Genomic DNA, 21,420 nt, shown 5'->3' with positions numbered 1-21,420 from the left:
ATAGAGGTTTACAAAATTATGAGGGGCATGGATAGGATAAATAGACAAAGTCTTTTCTCTGGGGTCGGGGTGTCCTGAACTAGAGGGCATAGGTTTAGGGTGAGAGGGGAAAGATATAAAAGAAGCCTAAGGGGCAACTTTTTCACACAGAGGGTGGTACGTGTATGGAATGAGCTGCCAGAGGATGTGGTGGAGGCTGGTACAATTGCAACAGTTAAGAGGCATTTAGATGGGTATATGAATAGGAAGGGTTTGGAGGGATATGGGCCGGGTGCTGGTAGGTGGGACTAGATTGGGTTGGGATATCTGGTCGGCATGGACGGGTTGGACTGAAGGTTCTGTTTCCATGAGAAGTGGAACTATGACTCTATGACTCTAATCATAACCATCTTCCTTTGTATTAAGTATGATTCTAATCCTCATGTGGAAGGAGCCACAAAGTTTACATTTGTAAAATTGATCTTGAAGAGTATTTCCCTACTTCAGAAATATTCTTAAATCTGAGGATTTTTGTCCTGAATGTAATGGAAAATAACCAACTAATTCATGTGTTGCAGTCAATGTTTTCAGTACAGGGCCATATTGGAAATCTGTCAGTATCTCTATTTCGTGTATGCTGTTTCTACCGTCCCTTCAAACAGCACACTTTCTTCTAAATGCAGAACATAATATAGCTTATAAAAATACAGATCGGTCATTTTCAGCTTTCGATACTATAAAGGTTACTAAATCATTGTGAAAGTGTAGCAGCTCAAAGAGATGCACTGTACAGTCCACCAAAGTGTTGTTGCACAATGAAAGATCTGTTTGTCAGGTTGTAAGTTTGCTCGCTGAGCTGGCAGGTTTGTTTTCAGACGTTTCATCACCATGCTAGGTAACATCATCAGTAAACCTCCGGTGAAGCGCTGGTGTTCTATCCCACTTTCTATTTATGTGTCTTGGTCTCTTAAGATGGGTGATATCATTTCTGGTTCTTTCCCTCAGAGGTTGGTAAATGGGGTTCAAATGAATGTGTTTATTGATGGAGTTCCAGTTTGAATGCCAGACTTCTAGGAAATCCCATGCGTGTCTCTGTTTAGCCTGTCCTAGGATGGATGTGTTGTCCCAGTCGAAGTGGTGTCCTTCCTTGTCTATATGTACGGGCACTAGTGATAGTGGGTCATGTCTTTTCATGACTAGGTAGTGTTCATCTTTCCTAGTGACTAGTTTTCTTCTTGTCCGTCTGATGTTGTTTGTTACAGTCCTTGCAGGTTATTTTGTAAATAAAGTTCATTTTGCTGGTTGCTGGTATAGGATCCTTTAGGTTCATCATAATGAACTCGCCACAAGGATACACAAACACCAACTAGCCACCAAAAGACATGATCCACTATCACTAGTATCCTTACATACAGACAAAGAAGGACACCACTTCAACTAGGACAACACATTCATCCTTGGACAGGCTAACAGAGACATGCATGGGATTTCCTAGAGGCCTGGCATTCAACTTGAACTCCATCAATAAACACATCCATTTGGACCTCATTTCCCAAACTCTGAGGGAAGATACCAGAAATGATATCACCCACCGTAAGAAACCAAGACACATAAATAGAAAGCAGGACAGAACACCAGCACTTTAGCGGAGGTTCACTGATGATGTTACCTAGCATGGTGATGAAATATCTGAAAACAAACTTGCCAGCTCAGCGAACAAACTTACAACCTGAACCTCAACCTGAGCTACAAATGTTCTCAAAAATCTCAATCTGTTTGTCATTTTTATCATCCAAACAAATCAGACCCGGTGTGAATTCGGAGAAATTTTGGGGAGATCCCCAAGTGTGGAAATGTAAAAGTGTAGAAAAGATGAATCTGAGGAAACAGTTTTACTTAAGAGGGACATGTTTAAATGCAGCTGAGTGAGAGCTTTCACCTCATTAACTTCAAACCTTGATGACAGCAGACAGTAGAATCCAAAGACTAACTGGTTTGTTACTTTGTCTTCATTATCATGTTTACATTTCCATTTCTGAAGCAACACATTCCATAAAACATTAACAGAAAGTCACTGAGGCTGAAAAACAAAACTTACCGTGACAATAGTGTAGTGATTTGGAAATGTTTTAGTGGGGTACATAGATCTCATGTACTGTGAATGTGTCCCACATTTCTCTGAAATAAAAACATCATGTTTATTTCTATTTCTAAAGAATAAAATAACATCTCCTTTCATTTAGTTGTAGTCTCACTATGTAATTTCAGTTTATTTCACTTAACATGGTACAAAATCACGTGTTTGAGTTAGCACATAAACTCTATCGTCTAAGGTACATTTATACTGTAATTAAAACATAACTGCATTTACCCTGAAAATGCAATTTACCAAAGCAAAGAATTCTTGAGATTAAAAAATTGTTCAATGCTGACACTAAACTAAGACCGTAAATGCACTAAATGGACATAATGCTGAATCACTGAAATTTGTATTCAACAAGATACATTTAGAACATGATTTCATTCTTAGGAAGTCAACCTCAACTATTTGTGAAATCCAGTTGAAAAATCCCTTAATGTTCCCTAAGCAGGGGAGACAGGAATTCAGGCAAATGATTTCTTTGAAGAGTGGTGAAATTCTGGAATTTATTGCTCAGTTTGTTACGATCAAATTAACCTTCAGCCCTAACTGAAGATTAATTCTGAGGGAAAAATAAAGTCAACTCCATGTTTTCTGGCAAAAGTCTTTTTCAAATATTAAATAATAAGGTTGTGCAGATTGGGGCCTTTCATGTTCAATCTATTAAACCATCTGTCCAAAGTATTCAATGAAAATTAAGTAGGAGGCTTTTCGGTCTTGTGATGGAACCTGTGTGTTTTTCTGTATTTTTATATCAAATGCGTAAAAATCAGGCTGTCTCCATTCCAGGCATACAGTCATCTCCAAGATCCTTAACACTCCAGGGCAGCATGGTGGCTCAGTGGTTGGCATTGCTGCCTCACAGCACCAAGATTCTGGGCCTCAGGTGACTGTCTGTGTGGATTTTGCACATTCTCCTCATACATGCATGGATTTCTTCCCACAGTCCAAAGATGTACAGGTTAGGTGAATTGGCCATGCAAAATTGCCCATAGTGTTTAGGGATGTGTTAGTTAGGGGTAAATGTGGAGTAATAAGGTAGGGAAATGGATTTGCATGGGATACTCCTCAGAGGGTTAGTGTGGACTTGTTGGTCCGAAGGGCCTGTTTCCATGGTAGTGATTCTATGATTAAGTGTTGCAAGAGAAACATGGATATGGAATTAACTGAAAAATAGGAAACAAAGAATATTGGTGAATGGACACGTTTCAGCCTGAAGAAAGGTTTGTAGTGGAAACCCCAAGACTTAGTTTTAAAACCCTCGGTTTTCTGGATTTATATCAATGACTTAGTCCTTCTTGAACAGGATCCAATTTCAAAATTTGTAGATAATACAAAATGTTGAAGCATTGTGAACTGTTTGGAGAACAATACTGAACAAACAAGTTAGTGAATGGAGATACAAGTGGGAGACAAGTTCAATGCGGGGAAATGTGAAGTGATTTATTTGTTAGGAGGAACATTGACAGACAATGCTAAAGAGGTACAGGAGTAGAGACATCTGGTACTCATACGTTATTGAAGGTGGCAGAACAAGTTGAGAGTGTAGTTAATAATGCATATAGTATCCTAGGGAATAATAACTGGAGTCTTTAAAAATTTCGCCTGCTGACTCCACAAAGTCTGTCCACCATCTACAAGACACGAGTCAGGAATGTGATGGAATATTCCCCACTTTCCTGGATGGGTGCAGCCCCAACAACACCCAAGAAGGTTGACACTATCAAGAAACAAAGCAGCCTACTTGATTTGCACCACATCCACAAAGATACATTTTTTCTACCACTAATGCATCAGGGCAGCAGTTTGTATCATCTACAAGATGCAGTACAGTCAGTCAGAAAAGATCCAAGACAGCATCTTTCAAACCCATGACCGTGATCAGTAGGGGGATCAAGGGTTATAGGGAAAAGGCAGAAAAGTGAATGTGAGGAATGTCAGATCAGCCATTGTTTCGATCTTCGTTTCTCTATAAAAGACAGTCCTAACTCAATCCTATTGAAGGTTGGAGCAGACCCAAGGGGCTAAACAGCTACATCATGTTAATATTTTTGTGGTCCTATGGTCATCTAGAAGAACAAGTGCAGCAGATACATGGAAACACCACTCCTTGAAGCCACATACCCTCTAAACTTGGAAATAAATTCCTTCAGTGTCACTGGGTCAAAATCCCAAAAACTGCTCACTGAAAGCATTGGGGGTCTACCTACAGTACATGGAGCAGTTCAAGGAGTCAGCTCACCACCTTCACAAAGGCACTTAGAGATAGGCAATAAATGCTGGCCCTGTCAGTGATGCTCACACTCCATGAATGAATAATAAGAGCACATCGTGACCCAAAGCAAGGAGCTCATGTTGAACCTTTAAAAGTCACTAATTTTGCTTCAGCTAGACAACTGAATCCAGTTCTGGGAAGACTGTGATGACAGCAGAGGGAGTGGAGAGAAGATTCACAAGAATAGTTCCAGCAATGAAGAACTTGAGTAAAAGATACATTAGAGAAGTTACGACAGTCCGTCATAAAGAAAAGAAAGCCAAAAATGATTTGGTATGGTTATTCAAAACCATGATGGATTTGGATTGAACTGTTCCCATTTATGAAAGAATCCAGAACGTGAGGGCACAGATTTAATTAAAACTAATTTAAAAAAGCAAAAGTGATATGAAAAAAATATTTTCATGACTTAGGGTCTGGAATATTCTGCTGAAAGTAGTGAAGAGAGGTTCAAATAGATCACTAAAAAGGGAATAATACAATTACAAAATGCACAGAGTTGCAAGGGGTAGAGGGGATATGGCACAAAGTAAGATTCTCTTTTAGAGAGTCGGTTCAGACACGCTGGGCTACACAGTGTCTACACACCTTCTACACAGTAAACACGCTGTGATTTTATAATCCATTTAAAACTGATTCTTGATTTCAGCAAAGCTTTTTCTTTAAATCTTCTACCAAAATTTTTCAACTGTTTGAATTTGTTGTGTGTTTTGAGCAGGAAGCTAAGTTATAAAGGGAGAGTGCCTGGTTCATCAGCTTCCCATACATACCTGAGCTCACCCCATTAGTAAAAAATCAGCAGCCCATCCCTAGTCCGTAAATATATAATGAAGGGTTGATTGAGCTTATTAAATACTTAATTAACTCCGATATTATATCACCCTTGCTAAGATATGCTTGGCATAGGCAGGCAGGCAGGAGTGGAGTGAGGTTCTCAGTTGTTTTGTTAAAATGTCTTTAATGGCAGGAAAGAAGGGCGTGCTATCACTGCAGAGTGTTCTTTGTCCATTGGAGCCACTATTTGAGAAGACAGCACAGCTCCCCTTCCCTTCTACCCTCACAGTCTTTAAAACCCAAAGCCTCATATACCTCCCAGAGTTAACAAAAGGACCTCATTCCAAAGTCCCTGGGCTGAAATGGAGTGAAAATTCTGTGTGACTTGGCTGCAATGTGCCCACTATGGAGTTCTGGCACTTCTAGGACTGTTGCAGACCACCTGCCAATGAGGGCAGAAAACCCACTTGGAGCTTGCTTCGCCTCATGCAGATCTGGCAGGCTTGGCGGTGGTTGGTTGTTCCAGGCTGGTCAACTGGCTGCTTATTTTCTGCCTGGGGCAATGGGGGTCAGGAGTCGGGGGGAGGGTAGTGTATAATATTAATTATTTTCATAATATTCTGCCTCTTGTTCCAGTCAGTCATACTACCCTGTAAATACATAGAAAACAGAAACAGTAGTAGATCATTCAGCCCTTTGAGCCTGATCCGCCATTGAATATGATCATGGCTAATGATTCAACTCCGTACCCTGTTCACATTTTCTTTCCATCCCTCTAGGCCTAAAAGCTATAGCTATCATCTTCTTGAAAACATTCAACATTTTGACCTCAATAGCTTTCAATGGCAAAGAATTGCACAGATTCACCTCTCTGGGCGAAGAAATTTCTCCTTACCTCAGACTTAAACAGTCCACCTGGTATCCTTAAACTGTGACCCCTGATACTGGACTTCCCAGTCACTGGGAATATCCTTCCTCTGTTTATCTGTTTTGTTAGAATTTTATAAGGTTTATTGTCTTAACTATCAACAGGACCATTCTTGCAAAATGAAATTCTTGAATCCCACTCCCCCATGATAGTGCTATTTAATGATTTTTTTTTAAAGCCATTTTGCCCATTGAATCCCTCTGATCAGTGATCCACCTATACCCACCTTATCCCTGTAATCCTGCATTTCCCTTGGCTAATCCACCTAGTCTGCACAACCTTGGACATTTCAGTCCTCCCACAATGAAGTAGGCGAATAAAATGCTGCCTGACCTGCTGCGCTTTTCCAGCAACACATTTTTCAGCTCTGATCTCCAGCATCTGCAGTCCTCACTTTCTCCCGAATGAACAAATGGGTCAGTATAATAAAGGTGGTTGCTTATCCTGATATACTGTTGTAAGCTTGAACAGCTCACATGCTCTCACCAACATGAGGTTCTAATATCTTTCTGGATTAAGAAAAGACTTTGTCATATCCTGAGCAAAGCACTTGTCTTTTAAAAAATGGTCATTAAGCTCTTCCAGGGTTAATTACATTGGTCCTAACTGATTCTAGTCTTCAATGGACCTTAAACTAACTCTCCATTCACACTTTTAAGAGGGTAATGATCAGAAACCTAAGGACAGCCCAGATTCTCCCAGAAATACATAAGTCTGACTTCACCATCAAGGTAGGGAGTTCAAGTTGGGAAATATCTCATCTCAAGAAAGAGTGCTCTGGAAGACATGGTTTTCGGCCCAGGAGCATGTGTGGGATAGTCAGATACAGAATGGAGGGAGCCAAGGAGCCACTAGACACTGAAGCAAGCTGGTTAAAAGGCCTACCATGGTTATAAAAGTTGTTTTGTTAAATATCAGGCTATCTCGTCCTCACCCCTCAAATATCCTCACCCCCAATCATTATCTATACTTTATCCATCTTAACACACACCAGTTTATGTCCCCGAGCAACCACCAATAGCTTCTCATAATCTTAATGCCAACCCATGCCCCTCCATCAAACCCACTAACCCCTCATGTCATTTCTGCCAACTAATTCACACAGCTCCTTATGGACCCTGTGCCAACTTGATGACAAAACATAATCCACCATCCTCCATGGCTACTCACCCGTATCCACATTTGGCCGGCGTCAGTGTTCAAGCGGATGTAAAATACAAGTCTCAGTCTCAACCTTACCAGAATTCAGGCCTTTTTTACACTGGCAGAATATTAGTAAAACAAGGACCTAATTTTAATTTTGATGAGTGAATAAATTTTGAGGGACTTAAAAATAAGGTTTTTGGTTTCATCACATACCAGAGGGCCCAGTGTTCCAAGCAGATTTTAAGGTCCTTCTATCTGCTTGCCTTCATGCACCCCTGAGGTCACCTGGGAAGCACTTTCCCCTCCACAATGGTGGTCTGGTTGAAGAGGGAGATATTTTAATTTAAGGTTAAAAAGTTGGCAAGGGGGCGCCACTGTCATAGGGTACAATTCTTGTTCCTATCCCCATCCCCCCAATCACCCTTCCCACTCTCTCTTTCTTGCTCTCTCTCTCTCTCCCATTCATCTGAAGAGGTGGGGTTCTGTTTCTCTACAGCCAGAGGACATCCCATTCACCTAACACTTTGAGACCCTGCCTGCCACAATGAGTTGGACTGTAAACAGCCAATCAAATTGGCCAACTCAAAACAACTCACTGCTGAATGAGAATTTCACACATAGGGTACATTACAATGCATTACAGTGTGTTTTGAGGCAGGTTGGACATCTAATCAAATGGGAGGGTGAAGAGAGGGAGGCCCCATCACCTTCCTGCCTGCCCCCACCCCCCCTCACCCCATCCACGAAGTATGTGGTGGACAAGCTCATGGTTGACCTTCCCACTCAATGTCAATTCAGGCCCTTCAATGAGCTATTATTGTCTACTTCAGGGACTCAGGCCACTGCTACTGGGACTCACCCAGCAGCAAGAATGGGATAGTTGCCAGCAGCAAGCCTGCAAAGGAAAAGTCTGTTACGATTATTTGCAGGCTACTGGAAGGATATCACATTGTCAGACATTCAATAACTGATTGAGGCAGCTGGCATCTTGAAGGTGCCTGATAAGAACCCAACACCTTGTTCTTCCTTCACAGTCCCTCGCTGACCTGGATCTCCAGCAGGTACCATTACACCCATGGCAAAGTCCCCATAGTCAACATTAAAGTCTAGCACAGTAGGAGTTTGAGTTTCCCTGACCTCAGCTCTCAAGTCCTGTGTGGACAATTCCACCCAGGGAACAAGATTAAGCTACATGAACGAAGATTTGGCAAAATAAACAGCTTTCAGGAAGGTTTTATAAGTGGAATGGAAGGAAGTGAGGATCGAGGTTTTGGACTACGTGTATTTCATTCAGAATGGAACAGTGTAAATTACATGCACTTGAGGGACACCTGCTGGTAAGAACGTGCACTCCTGAAAAGTAATTATCTGCTAACTGGTTCAAATCTCAATTCCACAAGTCCTCAAAAATTAATTGTTTTTGTTTTACAAATTTATCACATAAGTATTAGAGTTTCAATCCACATCTTTCTTTTACAATAGGATTTTTAAATCAAAATTATGTTGCCAACATTTTAAAAAGTTGCATTTGATTTATTTATTTCCAACCTAGTGATAACACAGATTTGAAAATGCTAAACTGGGGCAAGGAATGGCTTAAAATCTTGCTGCATGTAACACTTCATACGTTTTTAAATGAAAACGTTAATCAATCTTCTTACTTATTACTTTGGTTAAAATAAGAGACAAGAAAGATTCCAATGAATAGACTAATACTTTGAGTACTACAGCTGAACTAAGCACAAAATCAACCACAAAGTATGTTTATTTGAGTAGTGATTTAATGATTTTGACTGTAAGCACACATTCCAAACTGTTGGATGCTTTTTGTTTGTCTGTATTTTCAGTTACTTACTGAGTTTGTCAATAGCTGGCATCAAACCATACCAGGTCTTTAAATACTCGGCTCTGAAACCATCTAATGAAACCAATATCAAGGGTGGTTGAGAAAATCTGAAATTTAAAGACCAGATATTATTTTATTTCTGCATAATTTGTAACAGTGTAGTCAGGTATACATCAGACTTCTTCTCAAACTAAATTAAACAACAAAATTTTAAGTTTTTTTTTAAGCGCCTAGCGGACCCGGAAGCTGGTGTCGCGCTAGCTTACCTGGGAAGGTTTTTTTCTTATAAAAGCGCGCAGGCGAGGAACTCGAGGCACTACAGGGGTAGAGCCTCCCACCCGCCCTCCTCCTCTAACCTAATAATAAGACCCGTTGTGGGAAGCAGGTAAGTGCTGCATTTTGCTTGTTTGTTTCTTTAGATCTAGTTTTTAAAGTTTACCTTTTAGAGGGATGGCAGCAAAGGCAGTGCAATGTTCCTCTTGCAACATGTATGAGGTGAGGGAAGCCATTAGCGTCCCTCCTGATTACACTTGCAAGAAGTGCACCCATCTCCAGCTCCTCCGTGTTAGGGAACTGGAGCTGGAGTTGGATGAACTGCGGATCATTCGGGAGGCAGAGGTGGTCATAGATCAGAGCTTTAGGGAAGTAGTTACTCCGAAAGTTATAGAGAGATGGGTGACAGTGAGGGGAAGTGGGAGGAAGCAGCCAGTGCAGGGACCCCCTGCGGTCATTCCCCTCAAGAACAAGTATTGGATACTTGTGGGGGGATGACTTACCAGGGGTAAGCAACGAGGTTCAGGCCTCTGGCACGGAGCCTGTCCCCGTTGCTCAGAAGGGAAGGGCGGAGAAAGGTAGAGCGATAATTATTGGGGACTCAATAGTGAGGGGCACAGATAGACGGTTTTGCGGGGCAACAGAGACTCACGATTGGTATGTTGCCTCCCAGGTGCAAGGGTACGTGATGTCTCTGATCGTGTTTTCCGGGTCCTTAAGGGGGAGGGGGAGCAGCCCCAGATCATGGTCCACGTTGGCACCAACGACATAGGTAGGAAGAGGGGTGAGGATGTTAGACAGGCTTTCAGGGAGCTAGGTTGGAAGCTCAGAGCTAGAACGAACAGAGTTGTTGTCTCTGGTTTGTTACACGTGCCACGTGATAGAGAGTCGACGAATAGGGAGAGAGAAGAGTTAAATGCGTGGCTACAGGGATGGTGCAGGAGAGAGGGATTCCGGTTTCTGGACAACTGGGGTTCTTTCTGGGGAAGGTGGGATCTCTATAAACAGGATGGTCTACACCTTAACCTGAGGGGCACCAGTATCCTTGGGGGGAGGTTTGCTAGTGCTCTTTGGGAGGGTTTAAACTAACTCTGCAGGGGCATGGGAACCTGGAGTGTAGCTTTTAGGGTACAGGACCTGGAGTGTAGAGAGGTTAGGAACAAGGCATCGATCTCGAAGGAGGGTGCCTGTAAACAGGAAGGTGGCTTGAAGTGTGTATACTTCAATGCCAGAAGTATAAGAAATAAGGTAGGTGAACTTGCAGCGTGGGTTGGTACCTGGGACTTTGATGTTGTGGCTATTATGGAGACATGGGTAGAGCAGGGACAGGATTGGCTGTTGCAGGTTCCAGGGTTTAAATGTTTTAGTAGGGTCAGAGGTGGGGGTAAAAGAGGGGGAGGTGTGGCATTGCTTGTCAAAGATAGTATTACAGCAGTAGAAAGGGTGATGGAGGAAGACTTGCCATCTGAGGTAGTTTGGGCGGAGGTTAGAAATAGGAAAGGTGAGGTCACCCTGTTAGGAGTTTTCTACAGGCCTCCTAATAGTCCGAGAGAAGTAGAGGAAAGTATTGCGAGGATGATTCAGGAGAAGAGTGAAAGTAGCAGGGTGGTTGTTATGGGGGACTTTAACTTCCCAGATATTGACTGGGAAAGCTATAGCTCGAGTTCGTTAGATGGGTCGGTGTTTGTCCAATGTGTGCAGGAGGGTTTCCTGACACAATATGTAGACAGGCCAACAGAAGGTGAGACTATACTGGATTTGGTTCTAGGTAATGAACCAGGGCAGGTGTTAGACTTGGAGGTAGGTGAGCACTTCGGGGGCAGTGACCACAACTCGGTGACTTTTACTCTAGTGATGGAGAGGGATAAGTGTGCACTGCAGGGCAACAGTTATAGCTGGGGGCAGGGAAATTATGATGCGGTGAGGCATGACTTAGGATGCTTGGATTGGAAAAAAAGGCTTCAAGGGAAGAACACAAATGATATGTGGAGATTATTCAAGGAACAGCTAATGGGTGTCCTTGATAAGTATGTACCAGTCAGGCAGGGAGTAAAGGGTCTTGTGGGAGCCATGGTTTAATAAGGAATTGGAATCCCTTCTGAAAGGGAAGAGGGCGGCCTATGTAAAGATGAGGCGTGAAGGTTCAGTTGGGGCAATTGAGAGTTATAAGGTAGCCAGGAAGGATCTAAAGAGAGAGCTAAGAGCAGCGAGAAGGGGACATGAAAAGTCCTTAGTTGGTAGGATTAGGGAAAACCCAAAGGCTTTCTATAGGTATGTCAGGAATAAAAGGATGACTAGGGTAGGTATCGGTCCAGTCAAGGATAGTAGTGGGAAGTTGTGCGTGGAGGCGGAGGAGATTGGTGAGACATTAAATCAATACTTTTTGTCAGTATTCACTCAGGAACAGGACACTGTTGCTGATGTGAATATTGAGTCACAATTAAGTAGAATGGATGGCCTTGAGGTACGTAGGGAAGAGATCTGGGGAATACTGGAAAGGATGAAAATAGATAAGTCCCCTGGGCCTGATGGTATTTATCCTAGGATCCTCTGGGAAGCTAGGGAGGAGATAGCGGAGCCATTGGCCTTGATTTTTATGTTGTCGTTGTCTACGGGAATAGTGCCAGAAGACTGGAGGATAGCGAATGTGGTCCCCTTGTTCAAGAAGGGGAGTAGGGATAACCCTAGTAACTATAGGCCGGTGAGCCTCACTTCTGTTGTGGGCAAAGTCTTAGAGAGAATTGTAAGGGATAGGATTTATGAACATCTGGATAGGAATAATGTGATCAAGGATAGTCAGCATGGTTTTGTGAAGGGCAGGTCGTGCCTCACAAACCTTATTGAATTCTTTGAGAAGGTGACCAAGGAAGTGGATGAGGGTAAAGCAGTAGATGTGGTGTATATGGATTTTAGCAAGGCGTTCGATAAGGTACCCCATGGCAGGCTAATGCAAAAACTACGGAGGTATGGCATTGAGGGTGCATTAGAGGTTTGGATTAGGAATTGGCTGGCTGGAAGGAGACAGAGGGTAGTAGTTGATGGTATAGGTTCATCTTGGAGCGCAGTTACTAGCGGTGTTCCACAAGGATCTGTTTTGGGACCATTGCTGTTTGTCATTTTTATAAATGACCTGGAGGAGGGGCTTGAAGGCTGGGTGAGCAAGTTTGCGGATGACATGAAAGTCGGTGGAGTTGTGGACAGCAAAGAAGGATGTGGCAGGTTACAGCGGGATATAGATAAGTTGCAGAGCTGGGCAGTAAGGTGGCAAATGGAATTCAATGTAGCTAACTGTGAAGTCATTCACTTTGGCAGGAGTAACAAGAAGATGGATTACTGGGCTAATGGTAGACTACTTGGTAGTGTGGATGAGCAGAGGGATCTTGGTGTCCATGTACACAGATCTTTGAAAGTTGCCACCCAGGTAAATAGTGCTGTGAAGAAGGCATATGGTGTACTGGGCTTTATTGGTAGAGGAATTGAGTTCCGGAGTCCTGAGGTCATGTTGCAGTTGTATAAGACTCTGGTGCGGCCTCATCTGGAGTATTGTGTGCGGTTTTGGTCGCCATACTATAGGAAGGATGTGGAGGCACTGGAACGGGTGCAGAGGAGGTTTACCAGGATGTTGCCTGGCATGGTAGGAAGATCGTATGAGGAAAGGCTGAGGCACTTGGGGCTTTTCTCATTGGAGAAAAGAAGGTTTAGGGGAGATTTGATAGAGGTGTACAAGATGATTAGGGGTTTAGATAGGGTTGACAGTGAGAACCTTTTTCCGCTAATAAAGTCAGCTGTTACTAGGGGACACAGCTTTAAATTAAGGGGTGGTAGGTATAGGACAGATGTTAGGGGTAGATCTTTTACTCAGCGGGTTGTGAGTTCATGGAATGCCCTGCCAGTAGCAGTGGTGGACTCTCCCTCTTTATGGTCATTTAAGCGGGCATTGGACAAGCATATGGAGGTTATTGGGCTAGTGTAGGTTAGGGTAGGCTTCGGTCGGCGCAACATCGAGGGCCGAAGGGCCTGTACTGCGCTGTATTTTTCTATGTTCTATGTTCTATAACAATACTAATATACTGATTAATCTGCTCAAGACTTAGCAAAAACAGTGCAAAAGAAAAGACAATATTGTAGACAGATGTATTGACTCTCAAAATTACCAACAAAACTCCAAAGAATCACTGGCATCTGACACCTTATCCAACTGAGATCACTGTGAGTTCTTTAAAATTCTTCAAGATCTGTTTGGTTCCTCATTCAAAGGCACTCAATACCTGTTTTGGGGACCTGGCTTTGGGCATGGAATGGGGGAATCCCCATGAGTCACCCCTTCCTCTAGAATTGCCCTCATGCTTACTGTCTGGCATTCCCCACTGAGCTTTGAATACGTATGATTCCCATAACAACTATCATCTCCCTCTGGTGCTTACTGTAAATTGCACTCAGTGGGTGAGATGTCTGCTCCTGGTGTCCTTGATCTTAGTTAAAGTCCCATTGCTGCCCAATTAATTAGAACATAGAACAATACAGCACAGTACAGGCCCTTTGGATGTTGCGCCGATCCAAGCCCACCTAACCTACACTAGCCCACTATCCTCCATAGGCTTTACTGAAAAGAAGTGAAATGGTTTGGTCAGTAGCCCCACTGTCTCCATTAAACAGTGCCTTTGGTCTCTGACAAGATAAAGTATGCATTTAGGAAAGGCCTGAAAGGGGTTTTTGCCTGAAACGTCGATTTTCCTGCTCCTCAGATGCTGCCTGACCTGCTGTACTTTTCCAGCAACACTCTAATCTACATATGCATTTAGGAAAAACAATTCCCAAGTCAGCAACATTATAGATCCTGGAGTATCTTCTAATAATTGACCTTTGTTCTTTCATGGGATGTTAGTGTTGCTTCAAGCAGCTTCTAAATAAAACACTTGGCTGATAGCTCTATAGTTCCCAACAACACCACTGGGAGCTGGGCCACATGGAAATTGGGAGGGGGGATTCGCAGTGTGCAGAGAGGTCAATGATCAGGAGTCCATACATGTGATGCCCTTACTCCCCCATTCTCCCAACCCCAAGGTCTGAATGGGGTAACCTGTCAACCATCCCAACCCATCTTTGATTTCTATCCCTCAGGCTTCAAAAATGAGGCCAGGTGAGGAGAGCCCTTCATGATCTCAAATGAGACAAGAGTGCATGGGTCAAAGTTCAAACAGGTCACCAGCAATGAGGTAAGCTGCAGCAAGCAACAAGCCCAAAGACTTACTGGTGGGGGGTTCATATATTTTCACCTCAGATATGATTTCATTTAATCTCATTTAAGAGCAAAGTTAATTACTTCAACTCTTTTGCAATAAAAGTTGGTAAGTCATTTGCCTGTCCAATTATTTAGTGTACGTGCATATTAACTTTCTGTGATTCATGTCCAAAGGTTATGCAATTCCCTCTATATAAAAACATTTTGCAATTATTAAAATTACTCAGTTTTTCCATTTTTTGGACAAAGATAAAACTTTCACACGTCACTGTGTTATACTCTATCTGATATTTTCTATCACCATCACTTAAACTTTTAATGTCCCTTTATATTTTCCTTATCACTTACTTTAACCTAGCTACATATCATAAATAATTCTGTTAAGGATTACATTCAGTGCTTTCATTACTGGCAGAAATAATAATTAATCAAGGCCTGACATTAATCTTTATGAGATGCCACTAGTTGTACCCTCATTATCACAAAATGATATATTTATCCCTACTCTGTTTTTTTGCTAATTAACTAATCATCAATTCATGCTTTTATATTATTCTGTACCATGTAATACTAAAGCATGGGCCATAACCTTCCAGCTGTCATCTTATCAAATACCTTATGAAGTTTCAAATCCAATTACTTGGTACTATAATTCTTAATTGCCAAACTCCCTCTTCTTTTGAATAGTGGAGTAATGTTTGCTACTTTGCAATCCAGGCTGCCCATTCTGGAATCAAGGGAATTCTGGAAGATTACAACAAATGCATCGACTATTTTTCTAATATTAGGTTGAAGGCCATCATGTCCAGAGAATTTACTGACTGTTAGTCCAATTAATTTCTCCAACACCTTTTCTTTACTGTAATTAATTATTTTAAGTTTCTCACTCTCATTTGTTGTCACAATTTCATATGCACTCTTTATTTTTTCTACTGTGAAGAGAGATTCAAAATACGAGCTTAACATCTGTCTTATTTCCTTATTTGCCTTTAGTTGTTTCCCATCTCTGCCTCTAAGGGAGCTACATTTACTTTTGTTAATCTCTTTCTTTTCACAGTCTTGTTACTCCAATCTTGTTTTATATTTCTTGCTAACTTATTCACATTCTATTTACATAATCATTATTAAGTTCTTGGTCATGCCCTGCTAATTTTTCAAAACCTTACAAACCTCAGCCCTGCTTCCCCTTCCAGTAATATTGAAGGTCTCTTTTGTATAAATATGAACCTTTATGCCTTTAGAGTCATAGAGATGTACAGCATGGAAACAGACCCTTTGGTTCAACTCATCCATGCTGAACAGATATCCCAACCCAATCTAATCCCACTTGCCAGCACCTGGCTCATATCCCTCCAAACCCTTCCTATTTATATACCCATCCAAATGCCTCTTAAATGTTACAACTGTACCAGCCTCCACCACTTCCTCTGGCAGCTCATTCCATACATGCACCACCCTCTGCGTGAAAAAGTTGCCCCTTAGGTCTCTTTTATATCTTTCCCCTCTCACCCTAAACTTATGCCCTCTAGTTATGGACTCCCCGACCCCAGGGAAAAGACTTTGCCTATTTACCCTATCCATGCCGCCCATAATTTCATCATTGATAGTTTACTTAGCCACGATTGCATCACTTCTGAAACTTTTCAATGGAATGTGTACTCTTTGCAAATTATGAATTATTTCTTCAAACACTTGTCAATGCTTAACCATCATCATATATTATGGCCTAATTTCATAACCTCTCCCTGCTAATTTCCGCTTTTACCACTGTAACTAATTTTGTATTAACTTAATCCTTAGTTTGAGTGGTTACCACATCATTCTCAAACTTGATATGAAATTCCTTTGTGTTACAATCACTCCTCCTCAGGTGACATTTACAACTATCTCATAACGCAAGAATCTATCTCAAGTGGCCAGCTCCCTAGTTAGTCCCTCAAAATATTATTTGAGAAAACCATATTGAATACATTTATTAAACGGATCCTCCAAGTTACTTCTGCCAACCAGGCTTGTCCAGCATACAAGAAGAGTTAAACCCCTTCATATTGATTGTGTTAATCTTGTTACATGTTTCTCTAATTTTTAATTTATATTCTGTCAGGGGTGCTGCAAATTAAACTTACCAATGTTCTGTACATTATAAATTATTAACTCTAACCACATCACAAGACCACAAGTTTGAGGAACAGGAGTTGGGCTGTTTGAGCCTGCTGTACCATTCAGTAGAATCATGGCTGATCCAACATTTCTCATGTCCTTCCTGCCCTTTCTCCATAATCCTTGATTTCCTGACTGATCAAAAATGTGACAAGGAGTTCCCCCAAAGACTCTTAATCCTCTGAGAGAAGAAATTCTTCCTCATCTCAGTCTTAAATTGGCACCCCTTTATTGTGAGGCTATGCCCTCTGGTCCTAGACTCTCCAATGAAGAGAAACATCCTCTCAGCTTCTTAAGAATCCGAGAAAAACATTGATTCTATATCCTTAATTCTGGGCTACAACTCATTCTCTCCACTGATTTCATCTTATAATTTATAATTGGGTATAATGCACCTCATTTCCCACTTGGCTCTCCTTTCGAAATCTAAGTTCCTAACCTTGATACCCCCAGGGGATTTATATTTCAATAATAGCTAGGTAAAATAAATATTTATTTTTGTTATTCATTCATCTATTTTGTTATGAATTCTTTGTGCATACAAATATGGAGCTGGTTTTAATTTCTTACTGTTTTACACTGATGTGAACCTTGACTACTTCTCCCGACTCACATTTTTAATCTTTGTCCCTTCCTGGCTCAATATGGCTCAAGTCTTTTCTCTTCAGACTTAAATATTTTCTTCCATGAACTTATCAACCCTCTTGATAGCTTTAACGCCTTATCTGGAAAAACATAATGCATCTGCATCCGAGCAATCATTTTGCAACTCATCAAAGGGCTTATGCTTGGGACATATCCTGGAATCTTCCTGATAGCATTTGCCCTCCTGATTTAGAAAACTAGATAAAAGTTGTGCTGCACACCAGGACTTTTACACAAAGTAGATGCACTTAAAAAGACTCACAGTGACCTCCAGATATCCCTCATGTCATTATAGCCAACAAAGCTCTTTTGAATTCAAATTCATCAATTTGAATTTAATTGATAGCAAGATCCTATCTAAAATGTAAAAATGATGAGATAATCATGTTTTGACATGTTGTTACTTAAGACACTGTATGGAATTCTCCATCTCTTCCATGTCACAGGATCTTTTACATACAATGGGAAGAATGGATGGGACCTCAGTTTAACCTGTCATTTTAAATATGGTACCTCCAAATATCCCTAAGTTAATTTTGTGACTCAAAGGTTAGTGTGTGAGCATAGTTTACACATAAAATTCCTGCAAATTTAGAACACTCAAGATATTTACAAAACTTGGTAAATTTGTAATTCTAGTCAGAAAATTGATTGTACAAAGAAGATAAAATGTACACTGTGCTAATAAATCATATAATGATTTCATTTGATGTAATCTGTCCATCTTCTCATTCTAAATATGGCTGTGTTTTTCTGTTTTCTCTACAAAGCAAAACATACAGTTGACAAACTCTTCAAATTACTACATGCCTTACCCTGCTGGACATTGAGGGGCAGTTATTTCTTCACACTCATCTTCCACCCAAGACGTTTCCGCTACACAAGAAACAAAATCATTTAAATTAACTTTTGAAAACTACAAGTTGCTCTCATTCTTGGTATTGCTGTTAAATTGTAATTATTGATGTATTCATAATCTCAAATTGTATCTACAACAGATGATGACAAACACCTATTTCCTCAAATACTTGACACACACAAATGAGACTTAAATTTATGTTTTCATTTAAATAACCCCTCAGGTTTAGTTTGTCCTACAATAGTTCACAATCATTATCACTACATGACAATTGATCAATATTGGAATACAGGTATTGGAATCATTACTTTTTAAAATCTACGTATATGATCTGGATGAAACAGTTTTCAGGTCTTTCACCCATTGCTTACCAAGGGTCTGACAACTTCATCAAACTCCTTGGTCTTTGATCTTGCCATTGAATATATACAGTGAGTATTGCACATATTGCAATTGTATTAAGGCACCACAGACTGCAACAGGCTGAATGGCAAAAAGTTGAATTTTACTATCCTTTCCATAATGTCCAATTTGAAACGTCTGGAAAGGTATCTTTTTATATTTTATGAGTGAAGTACATTTTAGAGGAAAAAAAACAAGTGGCAAGTCTGCAGAGGGTGCAAAGGTCTATGCTGGTACCACAACTCAGAGGTAGAAAAGATTTTAGCTAAATTGAGATATAATGTGGATAACTGCAGTGTTAAGCATGTAAGGTGGGGCTAATGTTAAAATTTGCATGGTTGAAACTCCTTACCTTTACAAACTGTCTTGTAATCAGTGCAACAATCACCATTTTCCAAACAATCATCAGAACATGAACAGCGGCTAGTAGGTAAACGGCTCTCCCCACAGCGGAACTTGGTGCATGTCCAGAGCTCAGCTAAATTACAAAATATTCAGTTAATCCAGCTTCCAAACAAAGAAGAAACTGTACAGTTAGAATATCAATCTGTGATTAGCATGTACCTTCCACTCTAAATGAAAAGTAAAAAGCATTTCATCAAACTTATAAAGATATTAAAGTGTTTATTTTATAATAAATCAGAATACTTGTTACACGGTGGCACAGTGGTTAGCACTGCTGCCTCACAGCGCCAGAGACCCGGGTTCAATTCCCGCCTCAGGCGACTGTCTGTGTGGAGTTTGCACATTCTCCCCGTGTCTGCGTGGGTTTCCTCCGGGTGCTCCGGTTTCCTCCCACAGTCCAAAGATGTGCAGGTCAGGTGAATTGGCCATGCTAAATTGCCCGTAGTGTTAGGTAAGGGGTAGATGTAGGGGTATGGGTGGGTTGCGCTTTGGCGGGGCGGTGTGGACTTGTTGGGCCGAAGGGCCTGTTTCCACACTGTAAGTAATCTAATCTAATCTAATAGTGAAACACTCCTTACATAGTGAGAAAGTCATGGCCACCACTCTATGGGAAAGATGTGATTGGACTGGAAGGGGTGTAAAGTAATTTTACCAAGTTGTTGCCTGGGATGGAGCATTTCAGGTGTCAAGAAAGCTGGATAAGCTGGGCTGTTTTCTTTGGTGTAGAGAAGGTTGATGGAGTCTTGGTAGAAGTGTGTAAGATGATGAAGAGCATAGAAAACAGCTGTTCCCGTAATCAAAGGGTTTACATAAGAATGGGCAATTTTAAAATAAAAGGCAAGATGTTTTGAGGAGATCTGAGGAAATCCTATTTCATCCAGAGGGTGGGCATGGGTGGGGTGGGATCTGGAATATATTGTCTGGGAAGGTAGTTGAGGCAGGTAACCTCACAATCTTTAAAAAGTACTCGGATGGACACCAGAAATTTCACAATATTCAGGCTTGGTCCGGTACAGGAAGGTAGAACTAGTGTAGGCAGTGTAGCGTTGTGTACTTTTGGTGGTACAAACTTAAAGAGCTGAAGGACCTCTTCTGTACTATATGATTCTATGAGGGAGAACATATTAGCAACAATAAGATGATTGGTTTGTTTTTTTGAGGGATAGGTTTTGTTCAGGAGCATAAAAATATTGATAGTTGATCTGAAATTTTAACTATTATCTGAGGCACTGGAACAGGCAACAGAAAGTCAATTTAAGTTCTTACTATAAGATAGTGACATTTTTGGGATTCAATACTTGTAAAGCAAATACCCACTCCTTATTATAATCTGGAAGGCTTCTATCCAACTAGTTGTAGTCCTGATGGAATCCTAGTCATTACATTTTGCTTTCCTGAGTACACCACTTATGTAGTTTATTTTACTTTGAGAGTTGATGTGGTCTTTTGAGCCAAACACAACTGCCAATACGATAAGGACTGAATGTTTCCCCACATATTCATCCTTGCAACCTGAATTTTTTCAAATATTGGCTGTGTCACTTTTGGGAGATTTTTGTATTCACTCATGGAATGTGAGCATCGCCTGCTGAACCAACATTTATTTCCCAAACCTAACTGGCCAGAGGGCAGTTACAAGTAAACCACATCTCTGTAGATCTGGAGTCACATGTAGGTCAGACCGGGTAAGGATGGCAGATTTCCCTCTCAAAAGGGCATTAGTGAACCAGTTGAGTTTTACCACAATTGACAATGAATTCATGTCATCATTAGTCTCTTAATTCCAGGTTTTTTAATGAATTCAAATTTCACAATCTGCCATGGTGGGATTTGAAACCAAGTCCCCAGAACATTACTCGGGTCTCTGAGATAATTTTCCCGCAGTAATACCACTAGGCTATTACCTCCACAGAGTGGAGGGTTTTTTTCTCTGAAAGCTCCAGTGAGTTAATTTGTATAATTCTCCGCTGCTCATCTTATTAAGTATACACCTCGATGGTGCTGTTCTCATGCTAGTGAAATGCTAGTCAGTGCTGGAACCTTCCGCATTCAATTTCCAGGCACTACATTTAAACCCCAGTTGTGCACTATGTCAAATGTTTGAAGTAACCACTTGAGTCAGTGCAGTGTCCATGGTCTAGAGGAATACACAGCAATGTCACAGGAAGTTAATTACTTTCTGCATTCGCAATGGTAAGTGCCACCATCTTTTCTCTACTATCTCACTTTCACTGTGTCATTGTTACTGCACCCTCCAATAAGGCTATGTCATTCTTACCCACCTTACCCTCTCAACTACAACCTTCCCTGCTCTCTGCAGTTCTTACTCAATCACTCAAAACACCT

General features: G+C 41.2%; 1 protein-coding gene across 1 annotated transcript in view; it reads right to left on the bottom strand.

Annotated features, from left to right (window-relative positions):
- The window catches only part of LOC140462919 (venom phosphodiesterase 1-like), a 125,683-nt gene that overhangs the window by 86,681 nt on the left and 17,582 nt on the right, over positions 1-21,420 (bottom strand). Inside the window, exons 4-7 of the mRNA XM_072556415.1 lie at positions 19,022-19,147; positions 18,224-18,284; positions 9,098-9,195; positions 2,078-2,157 (exon numbers count right to left, since the gene is read on the bottom strand). Of these exons, the coding sequence (XP_072412516.1) occupies positions 2,078-2,157; positions 9,098-9,195; positions 18,224-18,284; positions 19,022-19,147 (365 nt within the window). The remainder of the gene's footprint in view (positions 1-2,077; positions 2,158-9,097; positions 9,196-18,223; positions 18,285-19,021; positions 19,148-21,420) is intronic.

This window comes from Chiloscyllium punctatum, chromosome 3 (assembly GCF_047496795.1).
Source record: "Chiloscyllium punctatum isolate Juve2018m chromosome 3, sChiPun1.3, whole genome shotgun sequence".
NCBI lineage: Eukaryota > Metazoa > Chordata > Chondrichthyes > Orectolobiformes > Hemiscylliidae > Chiloscyllium > Chiloscyllium punctatum.
Note: the sequence above shows the minus strand (reverse complement) of the source record. Positions and strands in the feature narration are given on the sequence as shown.